At 40.1% G+C, this 22266-nt stretch overlaps 1 protein-coding gene across 3 annotated transcripts in view; it reads right to left on the reverse strand.

Annotated features, from left to right (window-relative positions):
- LOC102942767 (prolyl endopeptidase) overlaps positions 1 to 22266 on the reverse strand; it is a 165950-nt gene that overhangs the window by 59184 nt on the left and 84500 nt on the right. For all 3 annotated transcript variants that reach the window (XM_037894552.2, XM_037894553.2, XM_037894554.2), the window contains exons 8-9: positions 17163 to 17354; positions 4500 to 4697 (exon numbers count right to left, since the gene is read on the reverse strand). In XM_037894552.2, the coding sequence (XP_037750480.1) occupies positions 4500 to 4697; positions 17163 to 17354 (390 nt within the window). The remainder of the gene's footprint in view (positions 1 to 4499; positions 4698 to 17162; positions 17355 to 22266) is intronic.

Consider the following 22266-nt stretch of genomic DNA (forward strand, 5'->3'; position numbering starts at 1 on the left):
TGGAAAAAAAATCAGGACCAGTGACAAACCTAGGATAGGGCTTTTTGTAAAACCTCTTATTCCTGATCCAGTGGAGCACTGCCATTTCAGATTTAGATAAATTAAGATTAAAGAGGAAAATACAATGTGAGGGTGAGGGTGAGGGTGAGGGTGAGAGAGAGAGAGAGAGAATAAGATTTAGATTCTGTTTACTGAATTAGGTATGGAAGTACCAAGACATACCACATTTTTTTATGATTTATTTTCTCTAATAGGTACAATACCATCAACACTGAGAGAAACGCGCAGTGTCGGAGTATAAATAGCAGAGGCTGAGAGTGCAACTGTAGTACAGAGCCAGTAAGCAGAACAAAAGCAAGGTCAGCCCAAATTGCCCGTCTATCTGTATAGTGATTGACTTGACAACATTGCCAAAAATAAGATGCACATAGCCAGCTTTCAGATTCTCTTGGCTGCTCTGAGCACAGTACATTAATACAAAGTGAGTTTGTATCTAACAAACATTCAGTGCTAGATCTCCCTACCTATCAGCAAAGAGGAAATAATACAAGACTTAAATCTGATATAATTAAAGACAGACACCTATGATTTAAGGTATCAGTAAGAAAATCTAACTATTTCTTAACCCAAGTTACTCCTCCTAACCTAAACATCGTACTGTATTAACGTAAATACATAGAAGTAAAAAAGCAGGGACCATCTAAACAGCAGGGAGCTCAAAAAAGGAAAAGCAGCAAGAAATCTATCCCCTTCCTTAAATTATATAATTTGCTTACAAACCCCAAACTAGTCATATTTCTCTCCTAGTCTCTCTGGCTATTACTATGAACAATTTTGCATCTACTCTGAACCCCTTCATTATACACTGAGACAAAGGGGCTGTTTATTTCACAAGGTAACTACGGCTTCTTGCAGAAATAACTGGACACATGGTTTTGCTTGACAGAAGCTTACAGGCCTTTTGGGACTTTTGCTTTTATTAACACTCAGGATGAGTCACCCATTCTGCACTCATTCTTCCCCATCTTATTCAGCAATTATTTAGTTTACATAGCTAAGCCTTTATGCACAGCCTTGTTCTGCAGTCTGTTGAGGTAACTTCAAGGTTTTACTTGCATGATCTTTCTGGTTGAAGCTGGTGGGGGTTTTCCTTTCTGGCTCCACACTCAATTATCAACATTCCCAACACCGCCACTCATGTTGAGAGCATATATTCAGATCAGTTCCAAACTGGATACACAGTCTTCCCTGCCTCTCTTTTTATGCTTGAAACTGAGAAAAAAACAAACTTATTTTAAGAAAATATTTCATGTTTTATAGATTAATTTTCTTACTCTAGTGTAAAATGTAGGGAGAGTTTGGATGACAAAATGAAAAGGGTACTTTTCAGGATATTAGGAGCAGGGGAAGCCCACTTTGACAGTAATCCCATCCAAACAAGCCATGCTCCATCTCAGATATTTTGGGGAGTTTTTTTAAATGAAAAGGCCACAGCATGACTTCCGCCCAGGCTAATGAAGTCCACTCCCTCCCAAACAACTGTTTGCACATTATCTTCTATTGTAGCACATGCACTGTTTGTGTGAAAGTTATACTTCATTGTTAAAATTTGGCATATATAGCAAGGACCCCTTGCAGAAAAAATATAGTTTAAGTTTGGAAGCGAAGACCTCCATGATCAGTTTTTAGCCAGTAAGTTTGCCTTTAGAAAGCATCAGTATTTTTCTAGGGACCTTGATTCTCCCGCTTCCACCTATCTTACTGTTCCAGGGATTAACTTCTGCTTGACATTTGGGTAATCAAGAAAACTCAGTAAAAACAAAACGTGTTTGGCTGCATGATGTATTTATATCACTCTGTGGACACAGTTAGATTAATCTGTTTGCATAGGGCCTGGTTTACTGAGCACCCATAGCTCCCTTTTCGGTCAATGAGAGTTATGTGTGCTCAATACCTCTGAAAGCCAGGACTTTAGACAGCGACTGGAGGGTCTACGTAGCACAGTGGAGTGTCGGGCCTGTCATACACAAACTGTTTTTGGAATAAGTTCTGTGTGGCCAACTTGTAAACTGCCACTAGTGAGAGACAATCAGAATGCACTGAGTGCTCCAATGTATTACTGCAACAAGAACTGCAGAGCAGAAACTGGGATAAATGCAAAATTATGAATTTTAACCATTTCTCCAGATCCAACTACTTGATATTTTGTTATTCAGAAGAAAGAAGTTTGGGTCAGTAGCATGTCATGGACTATACAAAGTAGATAAATGCTGCTTGCTCTTCTATATATGATGGGAAAGCACACCCTTGTTTTAGCATCAAACTGTTCATTTTCTGGGCTGCACTAATGACCTGATTTTCAGAGATGATGAGCACTTTGATGGAAGCTGTGAGTGCTTGATACCTTTTGGGGGAAAAAAAGTCAGTCCATAAGCTTTCACTTGAATTTAACTATCAGCCAGGACCTTTCTGATTTGCTCTTGAAAGAAACACACCTCAACATTTCTCTACATTTAGCATAGATGATCTACGATACCTGTTAAAAAATTACTGATGGTTGAATGGGCAGTCGCTATGGAGAAGGCTAGACTTCACAGCTTAGTACCCCACTTCCAGAATAAGCCAAAATGGGTACCTATCTCCAAATGACAGAAACTGAAAGGGGGAATGATTTGAGTGGGGTTCTTCATCTTTTACCCACCGCTTCATTCTGGGCTCCCACTATTCTGTGTTTAATCTTTGCTTTTATATTAGCGGAGACTGACAGGGAGTTCTATAGAAGGAGAGAAAAAAGCGAAGGGATAGTAAAGTAAATGGGAAGAAGGAAGATAGTCGTACGGCAGTAAGCATGGTTCATATGGAGGAGGAATATCACTGGTAGACTCGTACCCCTCTTTAGATACTGGTAAGACTGTCCCTGCAAAGACTGATTAATCTCTGATTTACAACAATGCTGCTGAAGAATTAATTTTAATTTGAAATTCAACAGACTGGGGATATTTTCATAGCCATTTCCAAGGGTATAATTAAATACCTCATGCCCCACTAGTAAGGGCTTTGTCATTCCTTCCATGTTCAAGGAAGATGAATTCAAACTGGAACAGATGTAGAGAAGAGCTACAAGGATGATCAGGAGAATGGAGGGCCTATTTTATGAGAGGAGATTAAAAGAGCTGGGCTTGTTTAGCCTAGCCAAACCATGGCTGAGAAAGGATAAAATTGCTCCTCTAAATACATTAGGAGGGTAAATACCAAGGAAACTGAAGAGCTAAAGGACAATGTTGGCATGAGAACAAATGGATATAAACTGGCCATGAACAAATTTCAGCTGGAAATTGGGAAGTTTCTAATAATCAGAATCAGGTTCTGGAACAGCCTCCTGACTGGATGGAAGAGGGTGGGAAGGTGGTACAGTGGGAGAGAAGGTGAGGGAGGGTGGACAAAACTTAATTCATTTTAAGAGAGGTGGACAAATTTATGAGTGGGATCATATGACTGGGTTGTTTGTGGTGACGGGGGCAGAGCTCATGTCTTATGTTCCTCAAATCTCATGTTTCAGGGCTTCAGGAAGGGATGCCCTCTTTCTTTTTTGGTCTCCCTCTTCTGAACAACCTATATGGACATGGCTGGAGATGCTCTAATAGTGCTGTAATAGTGAGAATTCTCTCTGTAGGATGGTTGGATGGCTGGTTCTTGCTCACATGCTCAGGGTTTAAGTGATCACCAGATACGGGACTAGGATGGAATTTTCACCCAGGACAGATCGGCAAAAAGAATGCAAGGTCACTAGCATTCTCTGCAGCATCAATCATTTGCCCAGATCATCTGGGTCTCTCTCATTTATTCAATTCCTTACCATGACAGGGGGCTCGGGCTTTGGTGCACCTTGATCACTCCTATTCTCTGCTTGTGGCACACAATAGTTTAGTCTCCTGAGAGCTGTCATACTTTGGTCTAACTTTGGTTGTTGGGTTTAGTGTGCAGGTGCTGGGTGTTGATGGTGGCCTGCAATATACAGGAGGTCATACTAGGTTCCTTTTAGCCCTAAACTCTGTGACAGTTTATTAGGTATCTGTGGGCTGGTCAAAAGATATTATCTGGACCACTTTTACATGATCATGCAGCTCTGCTCAAAGCACATTCATATAGCCTCTAATTGGTGCTATGAAAGCAACACTAATTCCCTTCTTTGAGAGGACAGAATGAGCAAAAAGTTGTAATCTTCCATAGAACTCTTTGTAATATTGAGTCATTTCTGAACCCAGATTCCCAACATATTAACTCACTGTAGATCCATGAGATCCAGGAGTTTTCTCCATTAATATATTTTAAATGCACAGTCCAAACTACAACACACTATTTAGGGGAAAGCACCTTTTTCTATGTCTCTAAAGATCAAGCCACAATTCAATCTCATTATGTGTACAGTACTTCCTAAATTAAAGATCCATTGGGCAGGTAACCTGTAAAAGGGGCAACACCTGAGGAAATAACCTTACCTGGAGATAAAAAGGATGTAAACTGATAAAATATTTCTGTGTCCTTTTTTCGGCCACTATATCCCACAATGCTGCCAACTTCCAAAGGAAAAGTCTTGAGATGTGTGCCAGTGGCTAGATCATGAAGTTGTAGAACATTCTTCACATCATGCAGGTAACACAAAACCAGGAAGTTGGACCTAACACAAGCAACCCATTCTGTAAAAGTGGTAAAGAAAAAAAAAGTAAAGTGAAACAAAATCCTGCAACTACTGTGGGAACTAAATAATTAAATATAACTCACTTTAAAAATTGCTTTAAAAACACACAAAACCTCTTATGGCATATATCTGATTACAATTCTGCAAGCTTCAGAGTTTCCTTGCAGCTCTGAAAATAAACAGTTCTTCAAAATACCAGCAAAAGTTATATATAAATATGAAAGACACGATTCCAGGAAAGAGCTGTAATATTCATAAGACGTACATTCTCAGAACATACATTCTAACAAATATTTTTTCAAACCCCTTGCAATTAATGTACACAAACTAAAAGGTGTTTCTGTTTTCAGTGTTTAATGGTTCATGTTGCTATTGTATGTCCAGTGTTTCAAAGCTATATCTGACAAAAGTATTGACAAAATTTACAATTTTTTCTTCATAAAAGGGTAATCCTTCTGTCAAAAATATATCAGGAAAATTATTTATGGAAGCATATGAGATAGAAAACTAAACCATAGCTTTTGTGCAAACATAATTTATGAGAATGAAAAGGTAAACAGCTGTGTACAGTACATAGCCATTTTTGTATCTTTTAAAGGATTCACTAGACTATTCTTATAAATAAGTACTACTCAATGTGAGTAAGGATGCCTAATGGAATCCATGGAGTCCCAAGCTATTGTTCTGAGAACACTAATGTTATGAAGTTAGACAAAGATCATATACTTCTTTTTCAGATTATTAATACTTAATATTGAAAAGTACTAAACCTTTAAGTATGAAGAGAAGCTATTTTGAAGTATACAGATTAAAGGACAAGAGCTAATTTTTAGTTAATGCTGTTACTTTGATATTAGTTAAAATATACCAAGCAATGGTGTTGGAAAAAGAAAAACCTAAGCATTTAGAAGTAAAGAAATATAAATATTCAAACATCTTCACACTTAATATAATCTCTTAAAATGTACAAATGTAAAATATTACATTGCAGTTAAAACCAACTTTAACTCTGCCCCTTCCAATGAGTCTAATCATGATCGAGAAATCCTCTTACAACCATCCAGCATACATCACCTACATTTCCAACCTGAGCTACAAACCTTCACAAATCCTCACTGAACTGCAACATATAACTAACAGACCACATTGCAGTTCATTCACCTCCTATGGGGTACATACACAGATTGCTTATACAAACTGGCTTTCAGATTATAAATTCTCAGAGGCAGGGACTGTCATTTATCATGGTTGTACAGTGCATATCACAATGAATACCAACCTGGTTGAGGCCTCTAGGTATCATCAGAATATAAAAGTTAATTTCCGAGCAAGCACGTGTGTGTCTGTACATTTTAATCTAATATAAGGCCAGTACAGCGTTTATGACTTCCCAGACAGGGAAGATAGCTGGGCAGAAACCAAATTTTCATCCCGTGGAAAATTTTGCTTTTCTGAAAGAATTTTCATTCTAAATTGAAACAAAATCAGAAATGCTGTTATGATACTAAAAAGAAAAGGAGTACTTGTGGCACCTTAGAGACTAACCAGTTTATTTGAGCATGAGCTCTCGTGAGCTACAGCTCACTTCATCGGATGCATAGCATATCGTGGAAACTGCAGAAGACATTATATACACACAGAGACCATGAAACAAAACTTCCTCCCACCTCACTCCCCCGCTGGCAACAGCTTATCTAAAGTGATCCTCAAGTAGAGCCATTTCCAGCACAAATCCAGGTTTTCTCACCCTTCCCCCCCCCCCCCCACACATACATGTTTCATGGTCTCTGTGTGTATATAATGTCTTCTGCAGTTTCCACGATATGCTATGCATCCGATGAAGTGAGCTGTAGCTCACGAAAGCTCATGCTCAAATAAACTGGTTAGTCTCTAAGGTGCTACAAGTACTCCTTTTCTTTTTACGAATACAGACTAACACGGCTGTTACTCTGAAACCTGTTATGATACTGAATGCTGTTTTCCTTGGATAAAATTCCCCCAAAGGGCAAAGTTGTGTTTTCAAGGCCCCCTGGCCTACTTTGGGGGTGGGAATAGTTACGTAAGATGAGGGGACTATTGGAGGTGAGCTGTAAGCAATATTAAATTTTGCAGGGACAGTGACTCAAAGCCACTACAGAGAGAGCACAGAGGAGTTGTGTTGCAACTCTACACACTGCCTGTACATTGGGGTTTATGTGGATTTTCTCACAACCGATCTATAAGGTGTTTTCAGCACTGAGCTGTTTTTTTCTAGGCTTTGGAGAAAGGCTTAGAGTAGAATATTAGTCATGAACAATGCCAGGAGCTCAGAAATGTGTCAACAGTTCCAGTTTAGGAGAGATTGCCCAGACCATATTTTTATAAATACGTGTTGATATTTTCCAAAAAAGAGTCCCTCTAGTACAATGGATTTCATTGGGGTCAAGGATGTGTCTGTTCCACCAACAAAATTTCCCTCCTAATAATTTTAATATGGTTTTAGGTACAGTATGTTGAATTCCTTCACGTCAAAAATCCATCCTGAAAACTTAAGGTACAGAGATTAGTGCTGACACTTTATTTTTGCAGTGTTAGACACATCATGTCAAGCAATCCAACTGTATAGATGCATACTGACATTCTTATGCTGAATCACTGATGGAGGAGAAGAGAGAACCAAAATGAAGACAAGATCCATGTGCAAATAATTCCTAAGAGGAAACATCAAACTCACTTCCTGAGCAAGCACATGTCTCAACTCCATTAATAAGGGATACATTTTGATGGAGCTTCAAAGCCTGAGTTCAAAGACAGCTGCTCATGTGTAATTTTTCTTTCTTCTGCATGTGAGTTAGTCCACATTCAGAGTAACAGTCATGTTTGTAGAACTCACAGAAAATAACACTTTTTCCCACTACAATAAACCTAGAGTTATTTATGTGTAGGAAGACCTGCAAAGACAATATTAACAGTTTACAGAATAAAGCATTACTCATCGTATATGTATACTACTATAAATGGACCTATCTAATAAACACACAAAAAGGAGGCAATGGACACCCTAAAAATAAGATCCTAACACATTTCAGGTCAGTTGCAAAACTCCCACTGGCTTCAACAAGGCTAGGACTGTACCCCTCCTCTCAGAAAACCCATATTGCCATACATGTGTGAGAGAGGAAAAAAGTGCTAAGTTGTTCTGAAGCTGCAAACACTGGAGAACTAAGCCTCTCAAGAAACCCAGGGCTATGCCTTGGTCAATCATGACTGGTAAAGGTTTGCCATGGTATCTTTTGAGAAAAAGGCCAGGATGGACCTGTGGTAGCCCTGGTCATGAAAAGTCAGACAAAGATGTGCTTCTGGACTAGAATATCTCCTCCTGTGGCTCATGGACTGTCTCTTGGTCTGAGCATGCTCTGGTTGCATGAGCATCTCAAAGGGAGCTCAGAGTTGTTGCTAGGAAACTCTGGGGCTAAGCCACACCCCCAGCTACTAAATGGTTTCTACTACAAATTCACCAATCTGGTCCTTTGGGTAGCTGCCAATTCCCTGCTCCCTACTAGCCTTGTGTGCATTTCACAGTGTATTTTCTTAAGGCTCTGAACAAAGTTTATGCTACTGTTCCTCAAGAATATTCATGCATCCGTTCACTCACCCACTTTCCATTTGCATGCAAAACTCCCCAGTGTAAAAAGTCATGGATATTTTTAAAGACAACATGAAAGTAATGGAATGCATAAGTCTCCTGATAGTTGGAATAAACATATAGTTATTACTCACAGAGATAACAATCCCTTCTCATCAGGATCAACAATTTTGTGATCCTGATTCCAAAGTTTGATTTTGATCTCTGACCTAGTTTTGCTATAATCTTATTTTTATTGGAATATATTTGATTATAGAGTTTTTAGTTTTCTGTTCTTGTCTCTCCATTGCAATGCACTATAAACTTAAAAGCATTGATCAAGTAAACTCTGCAAGAATGTACACACTTTTTTACACATTGCACTTAAGTTTTATATCGATTGGACAATGCCCAGAGGTTTGGAAGGGTGCTTTACAGTGAATTTAAATAAAAAATGCCATTAGAAATCTGTGTTATACCAACAGCAAAATGACAGAAAGGTTATTTTATTACTAAACTTTGCCATAAAAAACAGATGCCTACAGGACAAGGCTTAGGTATTTATAATGTTAACAGGCTCCAAATCTGAAGCTTAAAACTGAGAAAAAAAGTGATAAAATAAATAACATTTTGCACTTGTATATAATCTTCTTCATGAGTGAATAAAAGCACTTTAAAATACTGAATTAAAGCTTACAAGACCTTGTGAGGTAGGGAAGTGCTGCTATTCTCATTTTGGAGATGGGGAAATTGAGGCACAAAAATGTTAACCTAGTTGCTTAAGGTCACTTAAATCTGTGACAGCCAGGAACATAACTCATCTCTGAGTCCTAAGTCTTAAATAACTACGTAAAGAGAGCACCTTTTTACTCAACAGACCCATTCAATATTTCTATTCAGAGTCTGTCAGAGTTATAGGGCTAGCTCAGGGGTGGGCAAACTTTTTGGCCCGAGAGCCAAATCTGGGTATAGAAATTATATGGCGGGCCAGGAATGCTCATGAAATTGGGGCTGGAGTGTGGGAGGGGATGAGGGCTCTGGCTGGGGGTGCGGGCTTTGGGGTGGGTCCAGAAATGATGAGTTCAGGGTGCGGGAGGGGCTCTAGGCTGGGGCAGAGGGTGTGTGTGTGGGTGAGGGCTCCGGCTCGGGGATGCAGGCTCTGGGATGGGCCTGGGAATGAGGGGTTTGGGGTGCAGGAGGGTGCTCTGGGCTGGGATCGAGGGGTTCAGAGGGCAGGAGGGGGATCAGGGCTGGGGCAGGGGGTTAGGGCGCGGGGCAGTGACTCAGGGGTACAGGCTCTAGGCAGCGTTTACCTCAAGCGGCTCCTGGAAGCAGCGTCATGTCCACCCTCTGGCTCCTACGTGGAGGAATGGCCAGGTGGCTTTGCTGTGCGCTTCCCCGTCCGTAAGCGCTGCCCCTGCAGCTCCCTTTGGCCACAGTTTCCGGCCAATGGGAGCTGCAGGGGGCGGCACTTGGGCTGGGGGCAGCGTGCAGAGCCCCCTGGTTGCCCCTGTGTGTAGGAGCTGGAGAGGGGACATGCCGCTGCTTCTGGGAGCCGTGTGGAGCAGCCCCCGACCCTGCTCCCAGCCTGGAGCGCCGAAGTGGGGCAAGCCCCAGACCCCACTCCCCAATGGGAGCTCGAGGGCCGAATTAAAATGGCTGGCAGGCCAGATCCGGCCCATGGGCCGTAATTTGCCCACCCCTGGGCTAGCTGTACCTCTGTCCCCTCTCTAGTTTCCCAGATTGCAGCCACCCGACACGTATCAGGCCCCATGACTTTTACCTCTCTTTGAGGTGGAACCATGCAATTCTTGCACAATTAGACCATGTGCTGGGCTACAGTATCCTGTGTTTGCCCAGCAAGTCTGAGTGAGTCTGGCTCTTCCCTTCAGGAATCTGCAACCAGTAGATTACAATAACTCAGAACAGCCTTCTTAAAACAAAAGTCTTCTTTATCTAACCATAGGAACAAAGCATAGCATAAGAGAATAAGGCTTTTTAAAACAGCAAAAGGCCTGCCTTACCCCACAGCGTATCTTGCCCCAGACCCCTATCTTTTGGGGAGATGGGTCTTAGTCTCCCCCAAAATTTGTCTAATGTCTCTCTTAACCGTTCCAGGCTGCTTTGAACTCCTCATTCCTCCAAAGACTGAGTAACTCCGAGGGAGACATGGCTGGCAGGCCTAGCAAGGGGTCAAACCAGGGCACCAACGTGAACAGCTCTTGCACAGTCTCAAGTGTTTGTGGTGAAGGGTATATCAGGAACCCCCTTTGCCTTTCTGGGGGCATTTCCTGTCAGCCCTGCTATTGAATAAACTCAATATATGCATACAATAAACACCACAATACCCAGTTCAAGATAGAATATTTAGAAATCATTACATGTAACTCCAAACTCAGAGTCCTATCTATTCACTTTAACGACTGCTCTTTATTCTTGGTACCCCTGCAAAGCCAATATATCTATCTATGACTGAATGAACAGAGGGCTCTATTGTAGCTTGTGCATTACCAAAATAATTCTTTACTTAGTTTCAGCCAGTTACACCTGAAGAGGATTGCCAACTTTCTAATGGCTGGTACCCGGAGCCCCGAGGCCCTGCCCCTTTCCCCAAGGCCCCACCCCTTCTCCACCTCTTCCCCCAAGGCCCCACTTCTTCCCCCAAGGCTCCAGCCCCATCACTCACTCCTCTCCCCACTTTCCCCCGTTGCTTGCTGGATCATCTCAAGGAGCCTGTCTGCAGGTAGGAGGTGGCCCCAGCTGAGCCGGGGCTGGCGCGGGTTAATGACCTGGCACCTCCAATGACCCTGCAGTAGCTGGACTTTTGGTTTGGGTGCCATTTAGGGTTGCTAGGACTTTCCCGTGGAAAACCAGGCACCTGGCAATCCTGAATGGTACCCGGACATAGAAGCCAAAAAATGGACTGTCTGGTTTAAAACACAGATGGGTGGCAACCCTACACCTGAAGCCAGCAGTATCACAGATGTAACTGAGGGCCTAATCTGGCCTGCAGAACCTTTATTTATAGTGAAGATGTACATGATGGAATGAATCTTGCTTTCCTCTCACAGTGCACGGTGAATTTCTGCAAGGCCATCAGTAAAGGGGAGGAGGGAGAAACAAAACAATAAATCAACCACCATTGTTTCACCTGTAAAGGAGCACATCTGATTCAGTGTCACTGGCAAATAATAAAACATGGAGCCCTATGTTTTTAAACTGTTTTTAAAGTAACTCCATCCTCTCTTTTGAGTTGCAACGTATAACTGCTTTGAAGTTTACTAAAATCTGCTTCTTACAGCCTTTGCTTAGGGGCAAGTAACTGGGCCCCAGGTGAGCTCCAAAAGGGAGGAATCCTCCTCCACACATTCCAGAGGGGGAGTGAAGCCATTTCATATCTTGTGCTCTGGACTAAGGGTTGAAATACATTCTGTGGCTTTATTGTCTACTCTTCTTTCCTCCGCTGCTGGTGAAATGCTGAAGGCCTAAGCAGCGTGACTCTTTCCTCCAACAATCCCCTGTATGCCAGGTGCAGGGAGGCCCCTATACGCGCAGCTAAATTCAACAGGATTTTGACAAAGATCAATATCATTGCCCTAGGAAAATGAACAATACTTTGTCAAAAGGATAGCTTGAAACTCCCTCAGTCAAGCATGCAGGGGGGAAATTAGTGATATGTAGTGTCTAGAGAAGAAAAAAATTCATTTCAACCAGTGAAAATTCATATTTTTACCTTCCCCCCTATGTTTCACTATACCATTGCCAGTCCCCAGCAGTAAAAATCTAGCATAACCTGCTTCAACGGCATATTCAATCTTCCTATCTGTTCTTACAGCTCCTATCATAATGGGGTCATGATCCTGGGTAGGGCCTTTGGGAGCTATCACAATATATTTGAATATATGCATTAAAAAAAATACTTTTGGAGGTGGCCACACTGGTGGCAAGGGAACACTAACTCCTTATCCCCAAAATATAAAAGACAGCAAATTGAAGGATGTATGGCCTTGGGGGGAGAGGCAGCACAAGGATGGGGCCTTGGGGGAAGAGGTGGGGAAGGGGGAGTGGCCTTAGGAATCCAGTTACCAGCCATCCTGAGGGAGATAATCTAAACTTCATACTGATCTCACCTTGCTGTGCTTAAACAAGCTCTGTGGTATGCAAGATCTTACATTGCTCCGAGATCCCTCTGATGAATGACCTCGACACACTTAATACTGCCTTTGTTGGCTTTTAAACTTGCACTTTAATATTAATTAATTCACAAACATTTGCCGAGGTTTAGACTCTCTGAGAATTAAATGTAATACAATACAAATGCTTTCCAGTTGGGGGGGCCTGGGTGGGAATGCATCTCATGGCAAATGCAGATGTCCTCAGGCCCTTACTTAACTATTTTCATTTTAAATGGTTGTCACTTGTTTTTTTCCCCTTCATTCACTGATTAGAGTTCTAAATTTATCTTTACTTTGTGTGAAGTGCCTACTGAGAATTAAGTAAATTTGACACTGCTTACTGTTTGGGAGAGACTGATTCAAAATAAGAATGCAGATGAATAATTCTTTATGCTCTGTGCTTTTAAACATCTGTCATATTTACAACCCCATATTATTGTAATACATTTGTTTTTTCAAAGTTTCATGGAACTTGTATTGCAGGACTGGGTTTTCAAACACAAGTTAAAGCCCACAGCCAACTGTACCTGGGGGACTGGGTCAGTAAAGCCAAATTAAATTCACTCATCTCTTCGTATGTGTATTTTTTTTTAGTTAGGCTGTTAGCTGCACTACAAATGCAGTATGACGTTTTACCTTTTACTCTGTGGAAAATTTTTGCTACTGGAGGACACTGGCAGAGTTTCATATTTATTAATCCTGACTCACAAAATCTATTTCCATTATAATGTGATGGTTGTTTTTACCAAATTCAGACTATGTTCATATCCAGAAAAGGAGAAGATACGGCTAACAAGTAGATCATGAAAAGGTAGCAGAATGTTGAATTACAGATTTCCATATTCCATTCTAAGCAAGAAAAACATTTGTGACTTTGAGCATCAGTTGCCAAAATGTTTGCGAAGTGATTTCCAATACTGTTAATTATATCTGGGTACATAATCACTATTATATACAACCAATTGGACAAGCAGACCCCCCACAACCTCTCAAAGCTCATAATCGGAAGCAAGCTCCCCACAGACCAGGAGTCTGGACAAACCAACCCAAAGCAGCACCCTGACAGAACAACAAATGCAAAACCACATATCTTCACTGCTACAATGATCAGCCATCCCCCCAGCCCCACAACACACCTTTCAAGATCCTTGGATCCTACATTTGCCTACCACAATATGTGGTGTACCTCATCCAGTGCACTAAATGCCCCAATAACAACTATGTGGGTGAAACTAGGCAATACCTATGCTCTTGAATGAACTCACGCAGGAAAATGAAAAAAGACAGAAACACCCTATTACCTATTACTTTTCACTAAGCCGTCACACTACATCTGACCTATCAACCCTCATCCTCAAAGGAAACCTGCACAACACTCTCAAAAGACAAGCCTGGTAAATTAAATTCATTACTCTTCTAGACACTAAAATTCATGGACTGAACAGAGACACTGGATTTATAGCTTATTACAACAATCTGTAACCCATTAAACCCCTCTTTATGTTCTACGGCTGCAGAGGTGTTAACAGGCCACTCTACCTTGAATGGTCCCTTACAATAAGTGACAGGTTTCAGAGTAGCAGCCATGTTAGTCTGTATTCACAAAAAGAAAAGGAGGACTTGTGGCACCTTAGAGACTACCCAATTTATTTAAGCATAAGCTTTCGTGAGCTATAGCTATATGCATCCAATGAAGTGAGCTATAGCTCACGAAAGCTTATACTCAAATAAATTGGTTAGTGTCTAAGGTGCCATAAGTACTCCTTTTCTTTTTACAATATGTGCTAACTACTTATGCTAAATAATCTGGTCACCTTGATTTTGCTGTGGCCCTTTCCCAGACCAGAAGAAGAGCTGTGTGTGTCTCGAAAGCTTGTCTCTCTCACCAACAGAAGTTGGCCCAATAAAAGATATTGCCTCACCCAGCTTGTCTCTCTAAGCAGCAAATACTCATTTAACCTTTGAATTCTTATATTCATAGCTTTTGTAGGAGGTGTTTCATTACCATGTCATCTTTATATCAAATTCACTTGACTCTAAGGCTTTCACGGCAATAAATTATTAACTGCCTTCTGCTACAATTGTGTCTTTCCAAACCAAATCTTGGAAGGATTAAAGCAATATGACATAATGGCAAGCTGGTCTTTCTTCACTACAATATCTTGCTCTTTAGGAATGAAGGATTATAGTTTCATCAGCTGCAATCTAGTGTTATTTTCTTTTATTCAGAGCTATGTCTCAAGATTGTTACAAGCACTCATGGTTCCTTTTGCACAGAGGAATACAGCCCTTTAATTTACAGGTGCCATCATATATAATCAAACTGTTTTAGATTATTTCATTTTAGTGTTGGCTTTAATATATATTTAATTCCCATTATCTCATGAAGCCACTCACCCATTGTAACAATTACTTTACATAGCTATCTCTATAAAGCTAAATATAGATAGAGTACATGCAGAGATTAAATTCTCAGAGTATTTCTTGGAGCCTCCTACACTCCCAACATGCTAGAAAAACTCCAGGGTAACTGAAAATATTTACTGGAGCTCTGCTCTGGACATTGTATATTTTGTGTATTGCTGCTCTGTATGTAGTGAAATTTTGATTATCCAGCCCACACTCACCCAAAACTTTCAGTTCAATGCAGGTCAAATATGTCCACTGATGTTTGGGTTGAAGTGTTTGAGCAATTTTTCAGTCTCTAATGGCACTGCCCTCAGTACTCCCATTTACCTGAAACTTTGGTTATCTAAATGAAGTCCTAGTTCCATTTGAATAGTCAAGGTTGCCAAATATAATCCCTTAAAGAGGTTTTTGATGCATTAAAAAATTATTATATGACTATACACACATACTCAATTTGACTTTGCCTATAGAATGGAAAAGCTGAAGCAGAAATCTGCTGAGAAATAACCCCTCGTGCTAAAATTAAAAATCAAGGTAGAGCACAAGATTTTCATTTCAGAAAAGTAATAACAAAATTTATTAATGCCAAGATCCATAGCATTTTGGCACCTTCAGACTTTTAGCTATATATTTAACTCAAACCCATATTTTACATTGCTGTTACCTATGACTTAAATATAACTTCAGAGATTGATGAACAGTTAGCAGATGACCAGAATGGAATATAATTTGTCAGTTCTATTATTTATCACACATATAGCACTGACAACGTACTCCGCCCTGCACAAGTAAAAGATGAAGGAGGTCCCTGCATCAGAGCGCTTACAATCTAAAATAGAGACCTAGAGGTCTCAATATTCGAGTATGACCAAGCTGTGTTTGCCACCTTTGCAACCCTAAAACCTTGTGACAGCCAAATTTGACTTTGAGCATAACTTGGAATAGCATAGTCCAGTCATGCTCCATTCTCCCCCCGCCAGTAATCCCTGTACCAGGGATAGAGATAGAAAATGGTGGTGTAGAGCTGGCTAAGGTGGTTCTATGCCAGTTAAGGATTCCTCATGTTGGAGAATTTCTCAGCTGCCAATTTAAAGCAGCTTTACAGCCTCTTTTGTGGCACACAGAAGCCAGGGTAGGGCTAGGCCCAGAGACTGCTGGATACACTGGGAAATCCAAAGGAGGGAATCATCCACAGAGTTCTTAAAAAATTATTCTCATGAACTCACAGCTTCTGGGTGTCATGGAAGAAGTGATCTAACAGTGATTTGGAAGAGAAGAGAGCGGAGGCTGTGTTAGCTGGGATACAGCAGTCACTTTGTGGTATACAGGACTCTATTATTTCATCACCAATGTAAAAAGCTATGCACAGGAAAATCTGCACAGAATCAGTGAGGGGATTTGAACAAAAAAACTGGTAAACAAATGTGTAGTTTTCAAACAGCCATTATTATGTTAGTCAGGTATAATTATACAATGTACTGTAGGGAGCATGGAGCACCTAAATGTATTAAATGCATCTTTGAAACACTGGGACAAAGATGCATCAGGATAGGCTTTTCTACAATTAATTCAGGCACATAAACACTAAGAATTCCCCCAAATGAGTGCATTTTTAAAAAAACTCCTGAGTTAGTGCAAAGTTCAGGAATTTATTGTATTGCATCTTTATTTTAATTAATTGAAAGTCAGAAGGTCCTGCTTTGACTTTTCCTTAAAAAACAAAATTCAAAAAAATCAAATACTCTACCCACCTCTTTCACGCCATCAAATTTTGCCTTGCCTCTCAGCACTCCCAATTCCTGACATCTCAAGAATGTCAGATCAAACCTGACTCTCAAAATCTGATCCCCTGGTTTGTAGTGTACTGTACCACTGCTAGGCTAGCTCTTATTTTTGTCTGCTTACAGGGCCCCAGTTAACATATCTGAGTGCCTGACAAATGTTAAATCAATCTCCACAAAGTCCCATGAAATGGGGATAGTATTAGCCTCATTTTATAGATGGTGAAGTGAGGCACAAAGAGACAAGCAATTTGAGCAAGGTCACACAGGAAGTCTGTGACAAGTGTAGGAACTGAATCTAGATCTCTCAAGTCTCAGTCTGGTGCCTTAACCAAAGTTATCTTTCAACTCAAAAGAATCCCTACAAATGTAAATAGGAAAAAAGAAAGAAAAAAAAGGGGGTCTAAGAGACCAGCCCTTTTCAATAACTAGCAGACTGACTTCACTTGGAAAAAAACAAAACAGGACATCTTTCACTTGGTTTATAGTCTTACCTAGAACGTCTCTCTGATGCTCAGGGACAAGCACTTTCCATTTGGATTCATCTGAATCACTGAAGTCAATATTGATTAATCGATAATTTGGAGCATGGCGATTTGTCTTGAAAGTGAACACTGTTCCCTCATTGGTGATATAGTCATACTCGCCATCAAAGTTGTCTATCAGCTTCACCCATTGAAGAATTCCTAAGAGCAAACAAATCATTCATATTAATTACTTACTCTTTAAAACAAGAAACATTTTATTTTAATACTTTACAATAAAGTTCTTCTGACTGCACAGTTGCTTCTTCCTCCTTCTACAATAATGACTATTAGTTATTCCTGCATATAATCGCAAACAAGCCTGGTGGTGAATACTTAATGAATAGCAGCAGCAATCTGACCAATTCAGAAATGAAATTCCAACGCATTGTTACTTTACAGCATTTGGTAGTTACCAAAAGGAAGATCAGACATATCAATATTAATTAAAAAGTAATTTTGAAGTTTGTGTGGCATGAATCTGATTTTCCTACGAACTTTTGAAAGTGCTTCACTGAGTAAAATGAGGGCAGTTTGCTTTTAAATCTGAATTGGCTGGATTTTGTCACTTTGTACCACAAGCTTAGAATTGAATACATTTGGGGATGGGAACAGACTGTATGACAGATTCCAGTACTTTTCCTCTTACATTTTACTATGTTTATATAGGTTTATAGGACCCTAGAAAGAAAAGGAGGCAAGAATAAACCAGGTATACAATACTTATGCTATGTCCAGAACCTAACCAATCAATTACACTTCATAGATGCAGCATCTGCCATACTGAAAATCAGGTTCCTTATTAAAGTAGAGGATACAAGAACATCACCAATTGCCTACTTGGGGATTCAAAAACACTCAAAAGAACTGAGGCTTGATTCTTTTCCTATCAAGGACAAAGACTGTCAATTTTAAAGGCCAGAAGGGACCACTGTGATCATGTACTCCTACCTCCTCTATTGTACAGGCCACAGAACTTCCCCAAAACAATTCCTAGAGCATAACTTTTAGAAAAAAAAACCCCTAATACTGATCTACTATTGTCAGTGATGGAGAATCCACCAAAGCCCTTGGCAAACTGTTCCAATGGTTAATTACTCTCACTGTTAAAAATTTACACCTTATTTCCACCTTATTGAATTTGTCTAGCTCAACTTCCAGCCACTGGATTGTGTCAGACTTTCTCAGCTAGACTGAAATATTTGTTCCGCATGTAGGTATTTACAGACCTAGCCTTTTCCTTGTTAAGCTAAATAGATAATCCGTGTGTGTAGGTAAGTTGATATATAATGTACTGACTCCATAAAACACCAAATCAATTTATTTTTAAATCACCCCCCATTCAGTAATATGAACTGAAATAATGCAAGAAAAGTAGAGATTCTGGTTGAGCTTTAATTGCTGCAAGTAAAAAAACCAAAACAATCACTAAGAGAGCTATTGGATGGCTCAGGCCATTTTAATCCCATTAAATATAACAAGTTAGTTTATCAGAGCCTTCGAATACAACAATAAAGCTAACTCTTCTTAACTGCCATTTTGGTTGGAGAAACCTTCCTCCTCTTTACATGAAAGGTAATCTATTCGCCAACTAAATCCAACTATTTATATCACAACAATACAATGTTTTTATTTTATCATTTACCTTTAACTTATATTAAATAACTTACAGTGAAATGAAGGCCGCTTGCGAATTGCATATTGGATGAGACCTGTGTTCTGTCCAATTCAGTATTCTGTCTCTGACAGTGGCCAGCGCCACATGGAAAAATCCTTTCTCCAATGAAGTCAATGGGAGCCAACATTTCACCCCAGATGCATAATTGGGATGGTGCAGGTATGATGATGTGGAATAATCTGTGTTTTATGAATGCTTTATGATAATAGTTGGGGATCGTTTTAAAGCTTGATGCCTGAGGTTTAATATCCCTTCCAAAATGTTTGTTATAATAGTTAATAATAATTCTATTCTTGCAATCCATACAAATGTCGATTTTCTCTTTGAATCTTGCTAAAATCTTGGCCGCAGTTACATCTTGTAGCAAAGAGTTCCACGATCTAAATGTGGGTTTATTAGTTTTGAATTTTCCATATTTCAGTTTTATTGAATGGCACATTGTTCTTATGTTATGAGATGCAGACAACAGGAGCTCCTGATCTACCTTCTCAGATCGTTCATTAGTTCATATACTTTATCACAGGTTTCAGAGTAACAGCCGTGTTAGTCTGTATTCGCAAAAAGGCCTAACAAAGAAAATAACAGAACGCCACTAGCCATCACCTTCAGCCCCCAACTAAAACCCCTCCAACGCATTATCAAGGATCTACAACCTATCCTGAAGGACGACCCAACACTCTCACAAATCTTGGGAGATAAGCCAGTCCTTGCCTACAGACAGTCCCCCAACCTGAAGCAAATACTCACCAACAACCACATACCACACAACAGAACCACTAACCCAGGAACCTATCCTTGCAACAAAGCCCGTTGCCAACTGCGCCCACATGTCTATTCAGGGGACACCATCAGACAGGGCCTAATAACATCAGCCACACTATCAGAGGCTCGTTCACCTGCACATCTACCAATGTGATATATGCCATCATGTGCCAGCAATGCCCCTCTGCCATGTACATTGGGCAAACTGGACAGTCTCTACGTAAAAGAATAAATGGACACAAGTCAGATGTCAAGAATTATAACATTCATAAACCAGCCAGAGAACACTTCAATCTCTCTGGTCGCTCGATTTCTGATCTCAGAGTGACTATCCTTCAACAAAAATATTTGGAAAACAGACTCCAACGAGAGACTGCTGAATTGGAATTAATTTGCAAATTGGATACAATTAATTTAGGCTTGAATAGAGACTGGGAATGGTTGATTCATTATAAAAAGTAACCTATTTCCCCTTGTTTATTCCTTCCTTCCTTTCCTTGTTTATTCAGTGACAAATAGTGAGGGAGAGGCAAAGCACTTGACACAGTTTACTGAATCCTTCTCACTGCTAGTCTTCACATTAGAAAGTATAATGCTGAAGAGCTATATATGCCTGCACATATAAGTGTCTGAACTGAAAAGTTACACCGTTACTATCTTCAAATTAATACATTACTGATAAGAACTACAGTTAGATTATTTTCTTCATTTGATTGAAACATCAATAAACCCAACAGAACAGGAAATCAATAGCATACCAATAAAAATGGTAGGGACAAAACCACAACATATATGACAAATATTTTTAAAAGTTTAATAATTTTGTTCTTGTATTGAACCTAAAAGGAAAAAAAAAATCACATCTGTGAAGTATACAAATTCAGATCCTAGTTCTGCTATGAACTCTGAACAGGCCACAACAGGGAAGGACATGTGTGTACCCAAGGCTCACTGAAAGATCAGGGCTGTGGATTCAACAGATGGAAAAACTGATTTGATCAAGATGCAATTATGATGGCAAGAATGGCTACAGAGGGTCCCCCTCCACCCTCTCCATTGCTTGTCTCATAGTAATGCCATCCACTTTGGGGGAGAGATGATGCATTGGGAGCGAGTCACTACTCATCAGTTTGAGGAGGATCGAAGCAATTCCCATTATACTCCACACTTTGTGAGAAGTCAGTACATCATATATTTTGTAGCAAATATCTTCTCACATGTGCAAGTTGAAGAGACAGGGTCCATCGATCAGCTAACGCTCCCTTTGGAGTTTTGCATCATCAGAGGGAAAGCAAGTTTTATGAACAATGTAAAAAATATCAATTACCTTTTTACGTACTGTAGCACTCGATGTTAACTGGTAAGGATACAGATTTTAATCTCAATAAAGTTATGTTCCATTTCAATTGTTGCCACTTATATTTTTGTGTAAGAACGATTGCTTCTCCATAAAGTACTGGGGACAGTCAGACTTTAAACTAGAATGCCTGGCTCAGCAAGAAAGAATGAACATTTGATGGATGGCTAAAGTTAAACTTAGTATTGGGCGGTTTTACTAACATCTAAACAATTCTGAGTACATAAAATAGGCCAAATTATACTCAGGAATCACATTTAGAAACTTAAGTCTGTACCAAACTTTATTCCATTTTTCAATTCCCAGACTTTAATCCAATTTGATTTTTAAGCCTCGTGAAAGGCATTGGAAGTTATGGATATAAACACTGAAGTGTTACTTACAATTTGAAAGTGAAACTTTCTTGCAGTACTCAAGCAATTAAGATAAATTCATCCATTTATGCAAGTTATTTGTACATTGGGGGCATATAAGAGTTACTTTCTGTTCATGCAATAGGCCTCACACCATTATGCCTCCCTTCTTTATCTAAAGCCACCCCTGTTCCTCCAGGAGCAAAAATCCCATTTTAATTATATTAAAAAAAATCATTTCACTTCTTTCTCCACCCATTGTCAAGAACTCAATTGACTTGTCTCGGTTGCCTAGCAACTAGCTGGACCCAATAAGCCCTCACTAAGTGACTGTGGACAGAAGGGCCAACAGATCACCACTTAAGGCTTGTCGCAACAGCAGCACAGTGGCTGTTCAATGTGTTCCACGCTTATGCCAGACATGCTTCCTATACCAGCCCTTGCTCCAAACAATGCCTGCTCCTGCTCCAAACCTAGTCCCTACCTTCCTCTGAACTCCTGGCTCCAACCATTGGCTTGTTCCTTGACCCCTCCTCTGGTTCTGCCCTCTGATTCTTCTCAGACCACTAGGCAATATTCCTGTTCCAACCACTAGGATGCACTGCTTGTACCTCAGTGTGCAACACCAATGCACGCCCACTGTTCGTTTTTTAAAGACTAAACTTTGTAAGCCACTTTTTTAGCCATCCTCTGAAATCTACATATTCCTTCTGCATGTACGTCTTGCAGGAAAGCAATACTTACACTCCAAATAGTTTAGAATTTTGTTAGTAGATTATTAAACATTTTTGTATTACAGGAAAACAATTCAGAATTATCTTGTTCCCACATCATTTCTGTCTCCCCCTCTCACCCCCGCCCTATTTAAGAGCCACTCATTATTTCTGACATCTAGGTACCTTTTGCCTCTAGATTTTCATTTTC

Source organism: Chelonia mydas, chromosome 3 (genome assembly GCF_015237465.2).
Source record: "Chelonia mydas isolate rCheMyd1 chromosome 3, rCheMyd1.pri.v2, whole genome shotgun sequence".
In the NCBI taxonomy this organism is placed as follows: domain Eukaryota; kingdom Metazoa; phylum Chordata; order Testudines; family Cheloniidae; genus Chelonia; species Chelonia mydas.